Genomic DNA, 22,157 nt, shown 5'->3' on the forward strand with positions numbered 1-22,157 from the left:
TATCTTGTTAAATTGGTGAAGATTAATGATTAAGTTCAAGTAGGGTAATTTATAGTAAAGGAAAATTTTGTTTTTGCAAATCTTTACATTTCAGAACATTTTATTTAACGTGTGTGTATATGGATGTATGTACGTATGTTTGGATATAATTTTTCGTCCACGATTTCGAGAGTATGGATCAACCGATTTAAATGATTCAAAAAGCAAATGCCGAAAATGGCAATTCACTTTTGGAGAGAACGAAGCGTCCTATTTGAATGATTTAAAAAACATTTTACTTGTATTGACAGAATGAAAAATTGATTAAATTTTAGATAAGACTGGTCCAGCGTTTTCGGAGATCCAATGAAAAAAGTTGAAAAAATGCTATTTGGTGGTCAAAAATGATCATTAGACATATGTGCATCATATTATCAGATATTTTATAGAGATTTTAATAATAAATACATACTTCGACGAGTTCCGTACCAAGATTTATAATGTTTAATCGTTAGAGACTGCGACGCAATTGAATTTTTTTTTCTTCAATATTTTCAAGAAAAACTTAACCTTTTCCACTCGCGAATTGAGAGATTTATATGCATTTGCCGCCGGAGCGGAGGCATCCGAGTGGAAAGGGTTGATGGTATAAAAAAAATTAAGTTACCGTACGGAAGTTCCAGCAATTTGCTATAAGGCTCGTTGACATTCGCCACTAGTTATTTTTATAACAAATACAGAATGAAATAAAATATTTGATGGAAAACCTTTGTACAAACAGAATATTTGTACAATTTTAAATAATATATATATTACTACTGCAGAGCTAACAAAATATAAATAATCAATTAATAAATTGCTGTAATAAACTGAAAGACAGTCACAATTCGGTATAAATTCAATGGAATCGACAGGTCGCTGAATCCACACAGCCGATTCGAAGCGGAAAATCATTCGCAATCATAAGCACAATGTTCAACTTCCCTATTTGCGCGTTATCAATCAATTCATGCATAAGATCACACATGAATGCATGAGATATGGTAACATATACGCAAAGAAAAAATACACCCTCCAAGCACACAAAGCGAGATACGACGAACATTAGAGAACGTTACGTAAGAACGTAAGCAGCCGCAGCCGCAAGGCGAGAGATCTCGGCCGGCGTAGACCCTACGAAACGCTTTTGAGTTCGAGTTCGAGTCCGAGCAGCGACCACTTGTTGTGTCGAATTGTCCCCTCGCCTCGTGAGCAGATTTGCCGACTCGCACCGAACGCAGCCGAGGCCCGAGCGCGATGCTTGCGAATTCCCGGCCCGACAGGGGCCCCCGTCTCATCGCGATGCACGCTCCGCGATCCGGAGCCCCGAGGGATATGACACAGAACGTGTCACAATTATATGTCAAATTTCTATTCACTTTTAGGCTATGTCGATTACAAATAACACAACATAAAATAAAGGGGCTCCAAATCATGCATCAATAAGCCTACGTGAATTTTTTGCCGAGACACTTGTAGGGAAACCTATATTTATCGTAACTTCAAAACACTTCAGAAAGGCCGGGCGTTGCGACTTACTGTCAAACTTCCAAACACCGCGAGTCTAACTCATAGTAGGGGCGCGATTTTCCATGCACGACACAAGGGAAAACAGTGATTTGGGGAAAACTAGCGTGAAAATTGTGTGAAAGCACTTACCGCACCGCACGCCACCTATATTAACTGCGTCGCCTGAAAGCACAACTCATTTCCCGACTAGCGAACCGTGTTATTTTGACTCAATTCGTGGTTGTATTCATTTACTAAAGCACTTTACACTATTTTACTACTTGCTAAAAAGGTTGATACACTAAAATTCAACAATTGTTCGGTCATTTGCGACCCCTTCGTACATTAATTAAAAAAAAATAGAATAGACATATCACTATGCGAGTCTGTATCGCTTACAAGTAATTTCTTCTTATTTTATTCTGTCGCTCTACCGTTCTATGAACGACTGGCCTGAAATATGCCAACGATAACAAAATGGCGTTCGCCAAGATTCATTCCCTTCGCAATTTGACATTTAATTTAACAACATTAGTGGCGAAATATCAACAAAACGACATGAACATAATAAAACTGATGCCTGCAGTCGTTCGATCGGTAATTTTTAATACACTATTACGTTTTTTTAAATTTATTATATTCTGTATTTGCACATTTGGGGTTATGTTATGAAATTCCGATTTTTAGATTCCATGTCGTAACTCGAGTTTTAGAAGTTCTAAACCAGTCGAAGAAGTTAGTAATTTACCTGAATATGAAATTATTCCAAATCCTCCAGAATGGAAATTTGTAGAGCAACTGTTACCCCTAAAGGCAGTGCCAAATCCTATTATGAAAGAATCTTACCCCTCAGGGTGGAAACCTCAAGATCCATCGTGTGTAAATAATCCGTACTATATTGCAAGAACTAGAAATCATATGCTACCAGTATATTTAAAATTATCGCACAGAAATTTGAGAAAACTGACTCAAGTAAAGAGAATTCAAGGTGATATTTGGAAATTAGCTTCAGAGTTGAAAGAATATACGGAACAAAAAATGAAACGAAAGGTAGCAACACAAGTGAATGAATTAGCAGGTCAAATATTATTAAAAGGTGATTATGTAGCTTATGTCGAAGAGTATTTATTAAATAAAGGTTTTTAATTTTGCTATAAAATTTATTGATTGTACATATAGGTTGAATAAAATTTGTCATAAAATCAAATTCACATAATTTTAATTTATACAATTAGATGGTCATTCTTGTAAATATACAATTTAGCATACATTAATATATTTATTCATAATATAGATTTATATATAAATATAAATTATATAAACCCTTCTTGAACAAAATAGCTACAATATTTGTGATCTTTTACAATTTACAATACTTTTACAATTAAAACTGGGCTCTATTTTTTGTAAATTATATAGTTAACATTTTTTTTGTATTCTTTGCATAATGGTTACAACAAACAGAATTTAAATTATTAAAATCGATTTCAACTTAACTAAAATCACAAAAACCCATTTATTATGGTTTCAAGCAATCAAACATATAATCCTCAAAATTTATAGAATTATACAGTTTTTAAGAAAATTCACTAAACATACTTATATAATTTATCATAGACATGGTTCAAAACACTAAACCTCATACATTCACAGAAAATGTTCACATTTTATATATGTGGTGTCAAGTAGGAACTGTGCGTTTTAATGCTTTCCGAATGACAGTCCAGTCTTCGAGAATATCTTGTTCAGAAAGCATATATACAATGTAAGGTCCAGAAACAGTAACCGCTTTACGCCGACCTGGACCTCGAACTTTACTTGACCGTGACCCTGTATTCCAATCTGCCCATGAAATATCCACATTATGACGATCTTCCTCTAAGCGTCTGATTTTATCTAGCAGTTCTTCATGTATGAAATCAACAGCAAGGGATTTTTCACTCTAACAAAAAGAAAGCAGTTTTAGAAGTTAGAATCATGAAAAAATAAGTACAGTATTTATATAAATGATTAAAAATGCAAAACAATTGCTCAGTATTATAATAATGAAATATGAAATAGAATATCATTATATTAATTTAATTTCTAATAATGAGTATATGATAGAAAATTAATTACAATTTCAATATTTCATATATTAATATAATATAATTATATTTATTACTTCAAAATTTTGCCTAGCTGCCTGTTCCTCAGCAGCATATTTATGTTGGATATTTTTTAATCTAAATTGCTTCAATGTCCCAGCGACCTCATGCCTGATTCTCATATTTTCTTGCAGCCTTTGCAAAGGAACAAGATATTCTCTTGACCTCCCATTTTTTACTTCCAACAATTGCCACTCTACATGACTTATACGTTCTTTGTAAAGCTGCTCACGTATCGCTAAGAATTGTTGCTCTAAATCAGCTGTAATAATAAAATAGATTTTCATAAGATACTATACGAAATTGATTCAAAATATTTTGAAATTCTTTTCTGTATGTATGTATAAATGTAATTAAATAATTAAAACATTCGACTTTGAAAAATTATTATTAATTTAAATATTTTTTTTAAAATGGCTTATATTATTTTTTTTTTAAAGTCTGGAAGTTTCCTTCTAATTAATAAGCTTAGATATAAGAAATCTATACATAATATTGATGATAATATAAAATCCAATTTGAAAGCTTTTTGAAATCTACATGACCACCGTCTTTAGCTTAGCATTTTGTAAATGATGAAAAGACATCATTTTTTGGATAAAGCTACAAATTCAAATAACATATATAACTATGAAATTAAAGTTTATACATATTAAAATAATCTATTTAATTTTTTCTTGCATTTGCAGTACATTGCAAACACAGTATACAGTATTACAGTATATTCCAAATTTAACTTAAAACGTAAAGATATTACAACGAGCTAATGTCTTGTTTTTAGAAGATGTAGTTTTAGATGGCTTGTTAAATAATTTAATATTGTTACAAAATGTATAAGTATGTATAAATCTAAGGAAGATCTGTTCAAAAGAAACCAAACTTACTCTAAAAAAGTAATCTCTAATGTTTTTTTGTCTTGAGAAAAAGAAGAAACAGTTATTGTTTAAAATGAAAAAATCAAGTAAAGTAAAATTAAAGTGAAAATAGGGCTCTAAGATGTATATTTTACATTTTCTTATATTAGGCGCCAAGGCACGCCATCAATCAGCTGTTGACAGCTTAGGTTATGTTTGTTTGTGTACCTAATATTTCCAAGCATTCTTTTCTTCTTCGATCGCATTCAACCTCATCCATTTCAGAAGAGTCATCTGATTCCAATTCATCAGCTTCTTCGGCACTGGAGTCCCTCTCGGGGGCCCTACTCGAGTTTGAATGGTCGCTTTCGCCCCCTGACATATCGTCAGCATCGCTTTCTGCTCCTTTCACCGAAGGCATTTTGAATTTATAATTAGGAAATAATTTATTTATACGCACAAAATCACTCTAAACAAATAACCGATTGTTTTATCCCGGGCCGACACAATTTGCGTAAAAATTAGGTGACAGCCAAATACACATAACCAAACAGAGCTTGTTTGATTGATTTGTTGACGTCCTGGCGGCGATAGTGCGAACTATGAGATGTCAGTTTTGCGAACTAGGCTTGTAACTTTTTCAAAATGGAGTCATTTTCCGTATTATTTTTATTTATTATTATTATTTTATTTATTTATTTGTCTTATTTATGAATGATTTATTTAGTAACATAATATTGGAGGGGTGCATGGCATCGTGCCTTAAGGCAAATTGCTGGAACTTCCCGTACCGTAATTAAAAATCTTGGTACGGAACCCAAAAATATTTACACAAAATGTCTACACATTATTAAAATCTCTATAAAATATCTGATAATTTGATGGGCATATGTTTAATTATCATTTTTGGCCGCCAAAAGGCATTTTTTTAACTTATTTTTATTGAGAGTCCATAACCGCTGGACCTGCCTCCCCAAAAATTAAATCAGTCTTTTAGCTTGTCAATACAAGTGAAATGTTTTTTGAATTAAAAAAATCGGCATTTTTGGCACTTTTTGCCTTGTATCTTCGGAACGGCTAGACCTGCCTTCGCCAAAAACTAATCAGCACGTCTCCTTATCAATACAAATCGAATGTTTTTTGAATTATTCAAATCGGTTGATCCGTGTTCCCGAAATCGTCGACGAAAATTTTGTATCCACACACACACACATATATACATGGTCTGTTCAAAAAGTACCCGGAATTACTAATAATTAAATTTCGCGGGTCTGGAGTGTCTGATTGTCAAAATTTTTATTGTGTTGGTATACATGCCCCTAAAGTATGATGAAATTTTCAGCTATATTCACTGTTTACTTTGTCTGTGGTAGTCGCTAAGGTTCGACGTGTTTTTCTGAGCTCGGCGATTTTTACAATGGAAGAATTGAAAAAGTCAAAGAATTTGTATTAAATTTTGCGTAAAAAATGAAATAAAGTGTTGCAAAGTGCAAAAATTCACCAGATATGGCTCCGTGTGACTTTTTCCTATTCCCAAAGTTGAAGAGACCCATGAAAGGACGGCGGTTTTCCTCGATTGAAGAAAATCGCCGAGAGTGCTCAAGGACATATCAAGAAGTGAATATCAAGGGTGCTTCGAAAATTGGAAAAAACGCTGGCATAAGTGTATTATATCTGGGGGGGACTACTTTGAAGGGGACCACATTAATGTAGACGAATAAATAAATATTTTTTTGAAAAAAACGAAAATTACGAAAACTTTTTGAACAGACCTCGTACATCTATTTTTTCTAAGGCATGCCAAAATGTTCAAAAACTTTGAAACGTAAAGATATATAAAAATTTCCGTTTTCGATTTTTTTGCGATTACTCTAATTTGCCCTACGGGAAGTTAATAAGATAAAAAAGTAAAAAACACGTGTATATCAATCGAATTAAATTTACGAATTTTGTTTGGCCAATTTCTCTATAGCACTTGCTAAACTTTTCTATTTTGAATAAAATCTTTTAAAATGATAATAGATAGTTGTTTCAATATTATATTATTAAAAATAAAACATTTAAATTACAATAATTCTCAGGCTACTTAATGCTGAGATGATAATACAGTACATTCATATAAAGTGACTTTTATGAAATCTGCATATGAATTCTTAAGCGACTTAAAACTAATATAATATTATTGTACAAAGAGTAAATAAAATTTATTTATTAAAATACTACTTATTTATAAGTTTTTGTACTTCTTTTTCTACCAAATTGTTAGTCATTTCAGCAAGTAAATTTTGTAAAATTTATAAGAAACTCAAAGGCGAATTCTTATAACACAAATCATTTCAAATTTCTCAAAATTTTGAAAATAATATGTACCATTAGTTTATACTACTTCTCAGAGATTTGATTAAACCAAATTTTCGGGGTTTCCTGTCATGCAAAATCGTCAAAACGCGCCCCCTGCGAGTTTGAGGTGCTCCACCATTGTATGTACTACAATAAAATAATTTATTTTAAGTCTTGTAAAACTGTTTTGGTATAAGCATATAAAAATAAAATTTTATAAAATAATTAGATCGATATCATTTGCAAACAATATCAAGTCTTGATCAGATCATTATATTGTTAAGGCTAACGCTAAATTGCTATTAATTAATTAATCAATTAAATTTGCTCACAATTCTGCAAATATATTGAGCATTTGCAAACACTTATACAATAATTACTTTGTAAAAAAGCTATTTGAAAAAATCCATATTTTTGCGATTCGATCACATCGAAAAATTTACATTTTTTGTGGTAAAATAAAGCAAGTTTAAAGTCGGCATAAATTGACAAGTCTTTAGTTGATAAAATCGTAATTACTGTAAAAAAATCTGAATCAAATTTGCACAAATTGATATTTGTGCAAATATATTTTACTGATCATTTCCTCTTACGGTTAGAATATCTTTAGTTGCTATTTATCTTTGTGAATGCAATGAACTTATTGTATAAACTGCATTTATAATTTAATATAATAAATCTAGATCTAACCAGGAGCAATAATTGTATAATATTTGCATTTCAGCTATTTTAATAGTAGTTAAAATTTATTTTTTAAATAATGTTCATTAATTTATCTGAAAATTTATTGCCTATTTTATCCAAAGCGTTCTTGCAAATAAACACAATTATTGCCACTATATGCTATTATATGCCACAAATTTCATAAGGCCACAAAATATATGTTACATTTATAAAGCGAATGGATTTCAGCTGTATATATGAGTTCAAATTCCTCTTTCAGATCAGTTTACAAATGAATTAAACTCTTACTAATGCTAATGCATTTAAAAAAAATTATATACAAAAATGCGCAGATCAACTACTTCGAAAGTTCGCATAATCCATTGCAAGTAATATAGTTAATATTCATATTAAGATCTTGTACTACATGTGCACATCACTCCTGGTATTGTCTCTTGTAGATCTGGACGCATGTTTTACTGGACTAGTCATATCTCCGTACTGATTTTCGATCACAAAAGCATTATCCTTCGATCCAGTCCAAGACCTTGCGATTTGAGGATTTGCCAAAACAGCGTTGTTGTTGTCACTTCTTGCGCTTACTGCAATATTTATAGGGGTATTTTCATCCTGGAAATAATATTTTGTCTAACTACTGAAATTTGGCATCAAAAACATTTTTTATGTTAATATAGAACACTGATTCCCAAACTGGTCCATATGGACCTCGAAGGGTCCATGACCACCTCTAAGGGGCCCCCACGCGAACGAAAAAGAATTACGGAGATCCACAACAAACCTCGTTTTTATCTATTTTATTATTATTCTGAAGTCAATTAATAAATATATAATAAACTTCAAATGTTTAATACTAAACGTTAGTACAAATACACATTTATAAAAAATAATCGATATCGGCTAAATAGGGGGTCCATGGCGAAGTCTAAGGGGTCCACGATACAAACAAGTTTGAGAACCTGATATAGAGTATATTTTTACAAAAAAAACTATCCACTCCTAGTCTTCTAAATAATTCAATTAATATAAAATTCGTATATTATTAGTTATGAAGATTTATAGAGTAAGGCCGCCTAAGTCATACTCCCCGGCTATATTTTGTGTGATAATTATAAATTATATCATCTGCTACCGTTAAATAAAACTAACTAGTTGAATAACTTAAAAAGGACAAAGAAAATGAAATTAATAACAATTATTTATAAATAAAGTACCTGTTTCGATACTGGATTTCTGTAAATAAAACGCGCCCAAACAGCTAAAAGCAGCATTTCACAGAGAACCAACGAATTTTGAATCACTGAAAAATAATAATAAATAATATTAATAAGAATGAAAAATATTATGCGAGAAATTAATACTTAACATAGTTAGTAAATAATTCTGACATTTAATAAATAATATTTGCAATAATGTATATTAAAAAATCAGCTAATATCAAACAATACGTTCACTCATATCGACATATAGTTTATATTATTTATTTGAGTTTGGCGAATATTACCATAAACTAGTGGTGCATGGCATCGTACCTTAAGGCAATTTGCTTAACTTACCACAATTAATAACACAAAAATACACAAAAAATTAATAATTTTTGATCAATAATTGATGACAATTGTTTCCATGAATTGTTTGACCACTGGCTGCCTATCTAAAAAAAAAAAAAAAAACGAGCCCACCCATAAAAAATTTGGTTCCGACGCCACTGTAACTACTATATATTTATTCGTTTATATAATATATACAGTGACGATCTTATCACTCAAAACACTTGAAAATGTTTATATTTAATTAAAATTTATATTTCAAGTAAAAAGAAGAGTACAACTTTGTATATTTTTGAAAATTTTGGAAAAAAAAATCTGAAGATTTTGAATAATGAACTTTAAAAATAAAAAATCTTGGTACGGAACCCAAAAAAGTTATAATAAAATTTGTTTTTGTTATTAAAATATCTATAAAATATCTGATTATTTAATGTGAATATGTCTAATGATCATTTTGGACCGCCAAATATCCATCTCCAAACCACTAGACCTGCCTACCCAAAAATTTAACCAATTCTTCATTTCGTCAATACAAATAAAATATTTTTTGAAAAATTGTATCCAAACATACATACATACACACACATACATCCATTTATTCTAAGGTATGCCAAAATGTTGAAACACAAATTTTAATTTTCGATTTTTTTTGTGATTACTATAACTTATCCTAACTATAACTAATTTCTTGCCAGTTAAAATTTTGTTTAAACAATATTATTATAATACAACTTATTTATATATTTGTATATAAGTTACGTGGAAGATGGAAAAATGAAAATCCTATAAAATTAAAAATAATTCCTATTATTAAATATATAGTTTAGTTTTCTCGGCCACCGACATGTGTTTAGGTGGGACTCATATATGCGTTTCTTCACTCTAATAACTGCCTTCGCCAACTGCATATAGAGTTCTTCGGCCAATTTGATGATTTACGTAAAACGCATATATGCGACGCCCGTTCTCAAAGGGTTAATATGTGAGAGTAGTAATTATTGTATTATCTAATTGAATGTATTAAACACATTTTATTGAATATATATAAATAACCTCAATAAAATCGTCCAAATGTGTAGGTAAATTATCTTACAATTTGCGACAAGCGCCGGCGCCAAAGGCGACATGCATGGCACGACCCCGTTGCTAGCAAGCAAACGGATAAGCAACGCCTGCAACTTCGTACTGATCAACACCAACTGCAAACACCGGAACCGGTTCTGCAGAGGCCGCTCTGGTAACACTGCAGATGCCAATCTGCAAAACACGAATGTAAAATCCACTTATAATTAGAAACAACATGGGGTAGAGGGGGTTAGATTCCATTATCTCGAAATTACCTAAACAACGATGCCTAAACAACTACCGACTTAAATCAGGTGACTTTGCTAGCACGATATAAATAGCGACATTGCCAAATTTTTGACGAAAGTGGTTTTGAGACTGTTGTTTAGTTTACATAATTTAGTTTATATATTTTTTAAGTGTGCATTATTTAATTGTTTTTAACTTGTTACAGACATTCAAAGTCCTATATTGAAACAGAAAAATCATCAAACATGTCCAACTGGGCCAGCAGTGGCAAGATCGGTTCGCTCATGGGCTAGCAGCAACTAGTCCCGGGTTTGCTGGTTCGATTCCCGCTACCGCCAAAGCCCAATATCAGGCAACTTTGATGTCAAATTTTCACTTGAGGTTATAGATCTCAAATATAGTCTAAAGTGAAAATCGTCTCTCGTGATTATAGTTGCATATATGCAATAAAAATGTCAGCAAATACTTCGAGTATAGTGAATTAATCATAATTGGATTGGACCACTACTAGGTTGTCATCCATTCAAAAACCCACATAATACATATACACATAAAAGTAGGTTGCAATTCATGCATAAATCCACATATAATAGAGTCAAAACAATTACTGAATGTCCTAAGTGTGACAGATTGTAATTAAAAATGTTAAAAAAATATGCCCAACTAATGCCTTAAATATAAGTTTGAGAAATGTTCCATATATTAATTTATCTAATCTTTAAGTACTTACTTTAAAGTGACATTTATTCCGTAAATGCCAAGTAATATAGAAGCCAAACATATTGGTTGAAGAAATTGGTAATATGTGTTGTAGATTCTCTAAAAAATATATTGAATTAATATAAATTGAGCCAATTTATGATCATCATAATATTGTTTTACCTGATGTTCAGATGCCATGACTAGAAGAACAAAGTATACTACAGATGTAGTAAACGGCATTTGTAATACCAAATATCCCAAATTAGTAATGTGACATCTATATAAATAAAAAATCAATATATATCTTGTTATCGGTTTCTACAAAATAGAAAGTAATAACTTATATAATTCCAATTATATAAAAAATTAACGTAATGACATAATTACTGCGATAAGATTTGCAGTCTAAACTTGTTCGAATCTTGTATATTGATTTACATTTACTATGAAAACTGTAGCATTTCTACTAACACTTTCAATGGTCTTTCTGGTAACAGTCGTCCACAGAAAGGCCAACAGCAGCAAGGAGGAGCTTGCAGCACGAGCCACGCATCATCCCGCCGTTTGCTCTTAATTGATTTTAACATCTGACTTTGAGGACCGTCGCAGCAAAAACTGCTTCCTTCGGCGTATGCAGGAGACGACGCCTGGATAAAAAATATTTAAAAAGTATAAAAAGAAAAATACTCATTATTTTATTTTATGCAGCATAATCAAATTCCAAAAAAGCATCTGACCAAGTTAGTAGGTATAAATAATCTTTAGAGTGAACATTGAATAATCAATACAAATTAAATACTAATTTAAGTGTTTACCTTTTCGTTATTTTCTGTTACATCCCTTAATTCACCATCACAGTTGGAACAATTTTTGACTAGCAGAGAATAAAAACTATAAGCTGCTATCATAAAAACAACTTGTGATACAGCTTCGCATAATGGTTGGGCTCGTGGTATTGACAAGGTGAACACGCTGCACATGCAAACGACCTACAAAAAGCACAAACATTAATAAATAAAATTAACATAACACTAACAAATCAATATGTATTGAGTGCCAGAATGTCTTGGAATACGATTTTAATGCAATTGCATTGTATAGAACCATTTGACTTTAAAAAAGGTTCATTGTAAGACCACCGTAAAATTAAAATTCAACGTGAACTGAGTAGAAAGATCTTGATCGATCGATTAATAAGGGACAGATTATGAGCTTAAATGAGTATTAACATAATATAATCCGAGCTTTAAATCAATATTATTCGTTACGTTATTTTAATTTGGGGCGTACTTGGCGTCTCCACCGTATAGTTACATTCTAAGTCATAGCGTGAATAAATTAAATATCTATATAGATTTTAAGGCAAAATTAATAATAATTTAAATAAGAATTGACCATTGCTAATAAAAATAATATAAAGCAAATATCTTATTTTAGTCGCATGTAATGAGAACAAAGTCACTCTCCAGTTTCTCACATCTATCTCTCCCAAGTAGTAGTTTACAATTATACACAAAATGCAAATTTCAAAAAAAAAAAACTGAAGCAATCGAGACGTATTCAGTATACGATTGATTGGAATAAACAATGACTATATAAGTCGCAAGGCCAAACAATGTCTTGGATTGGATTATACCATGTTTTCCATTCGGACAGGAATACGTTATGCTCCCGAGTGGATAAGAACCTTCGTTATTTACATTTAAAAAATTTTTCCTGCGTATGTTAAAGAGAATCTAGAAATAGAGTTGTTGTTGAATAATAAGCAAATAATCAATTAATAACATACCGTATATACGCCGACTACAATACTGGTGTCTTTGAATAAGAATCTCCTCTCGTTCCTCGCGACTGATCGCATGGTGCTCAAGAACAAAATCAGGACACTTATGAAGATGAGAACAGATGCCGAAATCAGGAGGGCTGCCCATGTCATACCCAAACCTAAGAATATAATAAAATATAATATAATTAAATATATAAATATATGGTAAAATATTTTATTAAGAGGAAATAAATTTGACTTTTAACCCTAGAACGGTTTTGTGCTTAACAAGTGTTTTTTTCTCGTTTTTGTCAATGTATACTTTGTGATATTATCAAAGGTTATTTCAGAAAATATAAAACTCTGGTTTAGTAACAAATAGTCTTTTTATTTTCTCAAAATTTCCATAACAAATGGACCATCACCATTTACGCCTCGGATGTCCGCATGTACGCCTCGGAGGCGTGCAGATACGATTCTAGAGTTAAATTTTCACTTATTAAAAATAGTTTTAAGAGTTCTAAATACTTATTGTTAGTACTTTCTAAGAATTGCGATTTTTAAGTTAGTTCTTTTGATTTCATTTGTTTAAATTTAATTTTTACGAGTCGATAAATTTATAACATTATTTTTTATGTTTACACGAAATTTTCGATATACGTAAACAAAAAATAACTATACAAAAATTAACTATAAAGTTTTATCTATCAAATGCAACACATGGCATGATAATAATAATAATGCGGTATTTGCTGTTATGTATTCATTAATACTAATAAAATCAAATTAATTGCTTGAAGCCATTTTCACTTGCCAAATAATATCTAATGCTGTTAGCCAACTCACCGAGCCAAACAATATTTTTAAATTTGTCTTAAGTCAACAAATACCTTTATCAAGAACAGCGTGAACTTGAAGTAATATTGCTTATTTTAAGAATCACCTTAAATATCTATTAATAATTATTAAATCTTATGATTATTCTGAGATATTTCAGAAGGATATTTTACATATTTGTAGTTTAATTAATTATAATAACCTGAATCGTCGAGAACACATAAAATTAGCCAGTCGGATTTTCTGGCAAAAAAAACTTTTGCTTCCGGAAGTTAACAATACTACGTGTATATAGAAAATGTATTATTGATTGCCTTTCTCGTTGTCATTAATTAGTAAAAGTTAATCAATCAAAATTTAAAAAATCAGGGACTAAATCCAAATTAAGCTCATATAATAAGCTACTTTTATATAAAACTTTTAAACCAATTTGTTGCTATGAAATACAATTGTGGAGCAGTGCTCAAAAAACTAATATAGAAATAATACAGAAATTCCAGAACAATTTTTTGAATCTCGTATACTGGCTCTGATTTGTTCACAAACACATTTTTCAATGTATTCCACAAATTTGATTTGAACAATATTTGCAGTACAAAAAACAATAGGTTTTCAAATAACGCTACTATTAAAGTAATTAAACAAAACACACTATCCGAAAACATTAATTGAAAAATTATTTTATCCTTTTTAGCTAATAATAAAAGATTATTTAGCATATATTAATATGCATTATATGATCTAAGCCAATATGAGTAGAATCACGTAATTTTTTTTTCGATATATTTTATGGTTACGCCAAAAATTGAGTTTGAAAAAGGAGCCACTTTGGTATATTTTCAATGATATCTCGGCAATAAGGTGAGATACAAAGTTGAAGTTTGGTATATCGGATGTTTTCAAAAAAACCTTCAAAATGTCGTATAAATTATTCAAATACAAGGGTGTTAGCCTATTATGTATCAAACCCTTGCGCGTCGTGATTATTATGTACTCGACTGGCAGACCCTTGCAACCGTCAGAATGGGTTGGCTTTTTACATATGCTTTCTGAACAGTTAAAAGAATACACCCTCAAGCCTTGTGGGTGCAAGTTATGAATAACATTTTTTTGACATTTTCACAAATTGAAGGGATGATGACGCAACCGCGGAATGACTGCCAAAATGGTACTTTCTTAATGGGTCGATAATAAAGTATCATTAAAAAAATTTCTAGCTCTCAGAAAACAGGTTAGTCAAATAGTTCACTGGCTTATCTACTATTATGTTACGGTCCTTTCTTCATATAAATTGGTAGTAAAAGCTGTCAAAATGCTATGTATTTGCTGTGCAGTCAGGCGTTTTACTTATAAAACCTATCTTTAAGTAGGTGTTGCAATGACAAATCAAAAAAATGCAGTTGTAATAACTTTATTTTTTTATGTTTATACATTTTCTAAGTAAGGTTTTGGATCTAAAACGCCATTCATTACCTTTCATTTCGCTGCCGCGAAATTATGTTGTAGTTTATGACCATTTAAAAATCAATTACTGAACTAACAAAAGATTTATTATCGATTTCATTGATTGCCTGAAATACCAATGAGTTTATAATGCGTGCAAGTAACATTATTATGAGTTCCACCTGCATAACATAACGTAACATGGTGTAACTTTCTCCTGAACCGAATTGGATGACGACATGGCTTTCGCGGATCGAAAAATACATATACCGAAGTAATAAAATTTAAGTGATGATTTATTAAACAAACTTTAATGGGTGTGCCAGTACGATTGTATTTATTTGTTCTTTTCGAAATTATACAATTCGAGGTGAAAGAGACTCGAAATATATTTGAATAACAAAACCACACACGTATTATTTGAAACATTGATTATTATTAGGTAAACAATAATATGTTTTTTATTTTAGTCTAGAAAGTATATATGCATGTCTTGAAATCAATTATTGATTGAAACTATAATGATGATGCCTTTTTTGATTTTAAAATATATTTCCAATGATCCTATATCATTAGGTGGAAACTCAGGTCTATACAAAACATTTTAGAAAACCGGTTGTTCATTGGTCCGAACCGGTTTCAGTAGCCCAGAAAATCGGTTTTAACCGGTTTAGAATTTTTATAAAAAAAATATTTTTACTTGAATATTAAGTTATCCAAACAAGAAAATTTAACAGAAAATGTAGAGTGATTAAAAGCATTTTTTGATTGAAATGAATAATGTTCAATTTTAATGGTAGTAAAACAAATTAATTTAGTAGGAAATAATAGTTAACCAGAATTTAAAATTGTAAAATTTTTAAAACTTGTAAATTTGTAAAATATATTTACATATGTATATGTCTAATTATATTATACAATGTGTGTATGTTTGTATTTTATAAATCTGTATAAAAATAAATATTACCATAGTAATAATTGCTTATAGCAAATACTTATGTAGTTAAGCATACAGATTTTTATAAGCAATTTAAAAATCCAATATTGATATTTAATTTTTAATTAACTAAATTATACCCAATAGATAAAGTAGTCTTACTTGTTAGATTCTAGCACAATTGAAATTTATTTTTAGTCTTGAAAAAGATAAGACTATTTAGATCTGTAATCTCGATTATTTCATATACATTGTACATCATACATAAAAGTTATAGTAGTATAAAATGCCACAAACTTTCTTATTCTGACATTAACATTCACAGAACTCATATTTTGATTTGAACAAGCCATTAATATAATTAAGCATATAGTAAGTTATTAAGAAATGAAGAAATCCTGAGAAGAGTGAGCGAAAAAAGGTCTCTATTGAGCACAATCCTAAGAAGAAAAGGAAACTGAATCAGATCCCTTCTGCAAAAAGAGAGCCTCCTGCACGACGTCGTCGAGGGTAAAATAGAAGGAATTAAAGGAATGGGAAGAAGAAGAATGCAGACGGTTGACGACTTACGTGAAAAGAGAAAATACAGGGAACTGAAAGCCGAAGCACAGGAAGCAGAAGTTTGGAAAAGAAAATACATGAAAAAAAGGAAGGGAAAATAGTGGTAATGGAAATGATATACAAAGTGTATAAGGGAATCATTTATTTGTGGTGCCTCTCACAGCATGGACCTGCCTTCGGGCAGACTACCATTTATTATTGTATGTATTATTATAGTATGTTTGAAAATATTTTAGCATTTCCTTATCGCATTGGAGTACCCAAGAGTCTGCATTAACTTACAAAGTATTCATGATTAAAAAGTTTTTTCTGTTAAAAGAATTTTTTGAGAATTTTGATATAAAATCAAGAATTTATAATAAACGTATTATAAATTGAAATAATTATAAATCACATTAAGTAGTAACATTGAATAACTTTTTTACTTAAAAAAATTAAAATTCTATCGGAATTATCGGATTTTATCTTACCTTACCTTATCTTAATAATTACCCTCTTCAGTTTAGTACAATATTATAAAAAGTCCGAAAATAATTAGTATTCCTTAGTAGTTAATAGTTAAAAATCTTAAAATATTATATACAAATTGTCTGGATATTAAACGTAGGATATTAAAAATTGCTAATTTAAAAAAATAAATATTATAAACCTGCCTAAGTAATTTAATTCTTATTCATATATAAATAGTGTATATATCAATTTGTATTATTTTGAGCAAAATCATTCAGATAAGAACATTGTATGCATTAAGATTTTTAAAAGTTAATTAGTAAATATTTGCTGGTGCATATATTAACAGTAAAAGGTAAATATATTACCTGATAAACATATCCACTACTACGTTTAATGTAATAATTTTTTATATTTTTATTGTCTAGCAAATATTGCGATAGAAAATTATTTATATACTCCTTAACAAATTGCATCATTAATCTTTATAATGTAATCTTATACATATTTGCTCTTTGAGACCTATGCTTACGTAAAAAAATCATGGCATGAAGTTAGTAATTAAAGGATGAAATCGATTTTAAAAGGATAAAAAGAACTTACTTAACTAATGGAGTTTGTTTATTTGAGATGAATCTATTCAGAAGGCATATTTGTATAAATGCAATATGAATATTCTCATGAAGATGAAGAAATTATATCCAAAATCCTTTGATTTGTTGTAATATTACTAGTAATGATTTAATCCGCTTAATATTTTGCACCATATAAATTTCATAATGGGATGCCTAAGCCAAAAACAAACCCCCATTTTCACTTTTAAATATAATATCATGCCTGCATTTTCATAAAGAAAATTTATAACATACTATTTAAATTAAAAATCTATATATCAAAATCCATAAATCAAAAGCATATATATTTAAATTAAAAATCCACGTTATCAACAACAAATATTATGTTGATAGTAAATATCTCTAAAATTTCTTAGTCTTCTCATTGGGGGTGTCCGTTAATCGCGTGAGGTTTCTAGGGGAAAAAGTGGGGAGTTTGATAAAAAATCATGAAAAATTACGTGAGGAAGGGAAAGGTCTATAACATATCACGTGTATTAATTTTTTTGCCTAAATTTCAAAAAAAAAAAAAAAATACGATTTTTTCGTCAATTCGAAAATTTCCTTCGAAAAATTTTACTTAACTAAAAATACATGTGATGTTTGGTGGGGGAGGGTCAAAAAATCCCTCAGACATTGATCACGTGATTAATAGACGCCCACTTTGACCCGGTTTTGAAAATAATATTTTACCAATAACAATATTGTTGAATGTAGATAATTTCACTTTACTTATTTAACTTTTATTATATATAATAAGTTAAAGTACTAAAACCCAAAAAACTAATAATGACAAAAAAAAATAAAATAAGTTAATGAATTGATATAGATGTCTCCCGAATTTGCCCTCTACTTTTAAATCGTACTGTTGAAAAATACCACAGTTTACTTGTTTTTGAGATGAACCTCAATACGGATAGTTAATTAATATAAATTACTTTTCATTTTTTAAATTCGCATGCATAAACTTGTAAACTACACTATTCAATCTCTTACTCATAATATATTACTTAACATCTTACTTGAAGCGTAACATATTAACAGAATTTCTATATAATGTACTAATTTATGATCACACGTTGATACATTTTGATAATAAAATTTAAAAAAAAATTACTTGATACTTGTACATGTTTATGTGCCAGAACTTGACTTATGTAATGAATCAGTAATTATTGCAATATATAACATTGCTCCATCTCTAGAAATAATTGTTTGTTTAAATTTTCACCAAACTTTTTTAGTGAAGGGGCGTCCATTAATTAAGTGGGGGAGGAAGGGCTATAGTAAGATATCACGTATATTTATTTTTTACCTAAATTTAAAAAAAATCCAAACATTTTCAAAAAAAAAAATATAAAATTTTACAATTTTTTCTCGTAACTAAAAATACACGTGATGTTGGGTGTTGGAAAGGGGATAATTTTGAATATCACCACTTATCACCAAGGAGGAGGAGGAGGAGGAGGCCCAAAAATCCTCTAAAATTCGATCACGTGATTAATGGGTGCCCCCTAACCAGCTGCAATGTGGCAATATCAAATGTATGCCAGTCTAAATTTTCTATTTCATAGTCAAAATCTTGGACATATATAGAATACCACATACCTATATGTATGTATACATATTTAAGTTCAAGATTCCTATAAAACTATTGATAAGAGATCTCAATAGGAAAAAAATTACCCTAGTTATAACATTAATGATACAATTTCCGTGTTGTAATTTTTATTACTAAACTCACGCGAGCTAGTAAGAATATAATCATTTACGCAAAAATGTATTTATTTTCTTTGTCCATTATAATGGAATGTGCGTTCTATTTCGGTTTAAGTGATTGCTTTAATTCGAATTATATTATCGTTTTCTTTATTTGTATTGAATTCCTACCTTGAAAAAGGAGTGGAGTAATTTAATTGATGTCACGCAAATTATGATTATACAGAAGTAGGAATTGAATATTTAGGTAAAATTTTATTAACGATAGGGTAATAAGTTCTAATGACAAAAATGAAAAACATATTTAATAACAAAAAGCGGACGATTATATGAAATAACCCGTTGTTGTAAATGATTTGTGTAAAATCATAATTGGGGATTTGTGTAAAATGCCCAGGGCAGGGGAGGAGAATATCTCTTTTTTAATGCCCTACCGGGTTTCCCACTTATGCTTAGAGACAAATAAAACAAAACATCAATTCTCAATAAAAATATATATACAAATAAATGTCTTACACGTGTCAAATTCATTTGTAATTTAACAAACAAAATTAAACAACATGAACTCCAAAATTCCCAAAATTGAAACAAACAAGATTAAAATCCGATTTATCAAATATGTATGGAAACAATAGAATGATTAGTGTAGTATTTAAATACAACAATATAAATTTATAATAAATACTCTTAAAGTTGATTTATTTTCATTTACGGTTAATACTTTTTTAAAATGCATATATACAAATAGGCTAATTTTTTAGCTGCAAATTAACCTTGAGACATATTTTTTTGTGTGTGATGAATAAATTTCAATAATATTATTATAATATGCAATATCTTCCACTGTAGAATACAGTATGTAAAACATAAAATGAACATAATTTGTACTAAAATATGAACCTGTTAAAACCAGATTTATTGATGTATCTACTAATATTATGGCTTCATTTAAAATATTTGCTCAAATAAATCAAAGTAAGATATATGATATCGAAAAGATATCTGACTATTCAATTTTTCATTTGATGCTATCGCTATTGATAAAAATTAATTAAATGATTATTTTAAATTTGTGTGAATAAATTTTCTGCTACAACTTTATCTCTTGTAGCAGATATACAATACATAGATAGGTTTTTCTTTTAAAGATTTGAATAATAAAAAATAAAATCAAGTGCATATTTAAGCTACTAGTGTGTATAATTTTAAAGACAATTTTTGATCTTTCGTCTACGTTAAAAATTTTCTTTTGCGTTTTTAATGAAATTTAAAGACGATTAAAGAGTTCATAGTCTAAATCATAGGTTTTCAAACTCATTTCATTCGTGGATCCTGATTTTTTTTGTTGACTTAGACCCCCTAAAGTTGTCATAGACCCATGGATCTTAGATCTATAGTCCTACCAAAAGTAGTTACATTATAAAATTCAATAAAGTTTGGAATAATGGGCCGAGCTTTTAGAAAATATAAGCTCTCGTGTTGTGAACTAGAGCTTTTAGAACATTCAATTATTGATATTATAAGTTTGTTTGAACTATATCGATTTAAATTCGCTTTGATTGCTTTGTAGTAAATGCAAAAACTTTATTTGCAAATAATTAGTTAAAAATTGATTAAGCCTATTCGCCTTTACAACATATCGGAAAGTTTTTACAACGTGCTTCAAGCAAAATGCCACTTACAACAGTAATTATTCTGTTCATTGCTGGACAATTGTGAATCATCAAAAAATATTATTGAACTATTCCAATCGATAAAAATATTACTAGCCATACTGAACAAAACAATACTCTGCATGAATGAGCAAATTCATATAACTCAAGAATTTTGACCAAAATATATTACTTGCCCGTAGGGTAAAGTTATTGTAATGGGCCGAAAATCGAAATGAAAATTTTTACATTTCTCGACGTTTTGAAGGTTTCTGAACATTTTGGCATACCTCAGAAAAAATGGATGTGTGTGTGTGTATGTATGTATGGATACAAATTCCAGTCACGTTTTCGGGCGCAACGGATCAACCTTTTGAATGGTTCAAAAACATTCGATTCCTATTGATAGGGAGAAAGCCGATTAGTTTTTGGGCAAATGCAGTTCAGCGCCGTTACGAGATACGGAGCAAAGAGTGCAGAGAATAGAAATAGAGTTTTTGAGTGAACGGAGTATCCGATTTTGAATGATCTAAAAAACAATCAATAGTAATGATTGGAAGAAGTGATTATAGTTTTTGGCAATGGCAGGCCCAGCTATTTCAAGATACAAAGCTAATGTGCAAAAAATGGCAGTTTTTGAGAGAACTAAGCGTCCAATTTAAATGATTCAAAGAACTTTCAGCTGTTTTAACAAAATAATTGATTTTAGAAAAAAAAATGTATCATTTTTTTTGTTTTTTTTAACTTCCCGTAGGGCAAGTTATAGTAATCGCAAAAAAATCGAAAATGAAAATTTTTATATATCTTTACGTTTCAAAGGTTTCTGAACATTTTGGCATACCTTAGAAAAAATGGATGTATGTGTGTGTGTGTGTGGTGTGTGTGTGTATGTACGTGTGTGTATGTATGTGCGGATACAAATTTTTCGTCGACGATTTCGGGAACACGGATCACCGATTTGAATAATTCAAAAAAACATTCGATTCTATTGATAAGGAGACGTGCTGATTAGTTTTTGGCGAAGGCAGGTCTAGCCGTTCCGAAGATACGGGGCAAAAAGTGCC

General features: G+C 30.0%; 3 protein-coding genes across 3 annotated transcripts; 1 reads left to right on the forward strand and 2 right to left on the reverse strand.

The window, feature by feature from the left end:
• Window positions 1-1,968: 1,968 nt before the first annotated feature.
• LOC113385372 (probable 39S ribosomal protein L49, mitochondrial) lies at window positions 1,969-2,673 on the forward strand. The gene is made up of 2 exons (XM_026623218.1): window positions 1,969-2,124; window positions 2,215-2,673. The coding sequence occupies exons 1-2, from the start codon at window positions 2,005-2,007 to the stop codon at window positions 2,671-2,673; spliced, it is 579 nt and encodes a 192-aa protein (XP_026479003.1). The 5' UTR covers window positions 1,969-2,004.
• Window positions 2,674-2,923: 250 nt separating this feature from the next.
• Window positions 2,924-5,085, reverse strand: LOC113385194 (breast cancer metastasis-suppressor 1-like protein). Its single transcript, XM_026623015.1, has 3 exons — window positions 4,757-5,085; window positions 3,692-3,936; window positions 2,924-3,469 (listed from the first exon to the last, which is right to left on the reverse strand). The coding sequence occupies exons 1-3, from the start codon at window positions 4,947-4,949 to the stop codon at window positions 3,209-3,211; spliced, it is 699 nt and encodes a 232-aa protein (XP_026478800.1). The 5' UTR covers window positions 4,950-5,085; the 3' UTR covers window positions 2,924-3,208.
• Window positions 5,086-7,958: 2,873 nt separating this feature from the next.
• On the reverse strand, window positions 7,959-15,197 carry LOC113386168 (organic solute transporter alpha-like protein; the record flags this gene model as incomplete). Its single annotated transcript, XM_026623967.1, is given in 9 exon segments — window positions 7,959-8,161; window positions 8,764-8,849; window positions 10,193-10,356; window positions 11,144-11,232; window positions 11,296-11,392; window positions 11,587-11,762; window positions 11,931-12,104; window positions 12,905-13,059; window positions 15,191-15,197. Coding segments are annotated over 9 exon segments (1,151 nt in total), but the record flags the coding sequence as incomplete, so codon positions are not given.
• Between the last annotated feature and the right edge of the window lie 6,960 nt (window positions 15,198-22,157).

The sequence above is a fragment of the Ctenocephalides felis genome, unplaced genomic scaffold (genome assembly GCF_003426905.1).
Source record: "Ctenocephalides felis isolate EL2017-DRISC unplaced genomic scaffold, ASM342690v1 CF-g0.4_SCAFFOLD_03571, whole genome shotgun sequence".
Taxonomy (NCBI): domain Eukaryota; kingdom Metazoa; phylum Arthropoda; class Insecta; order Siphonaptera; family Pulicidae; genus Ctenocephalides; species Ctenocephalides felis.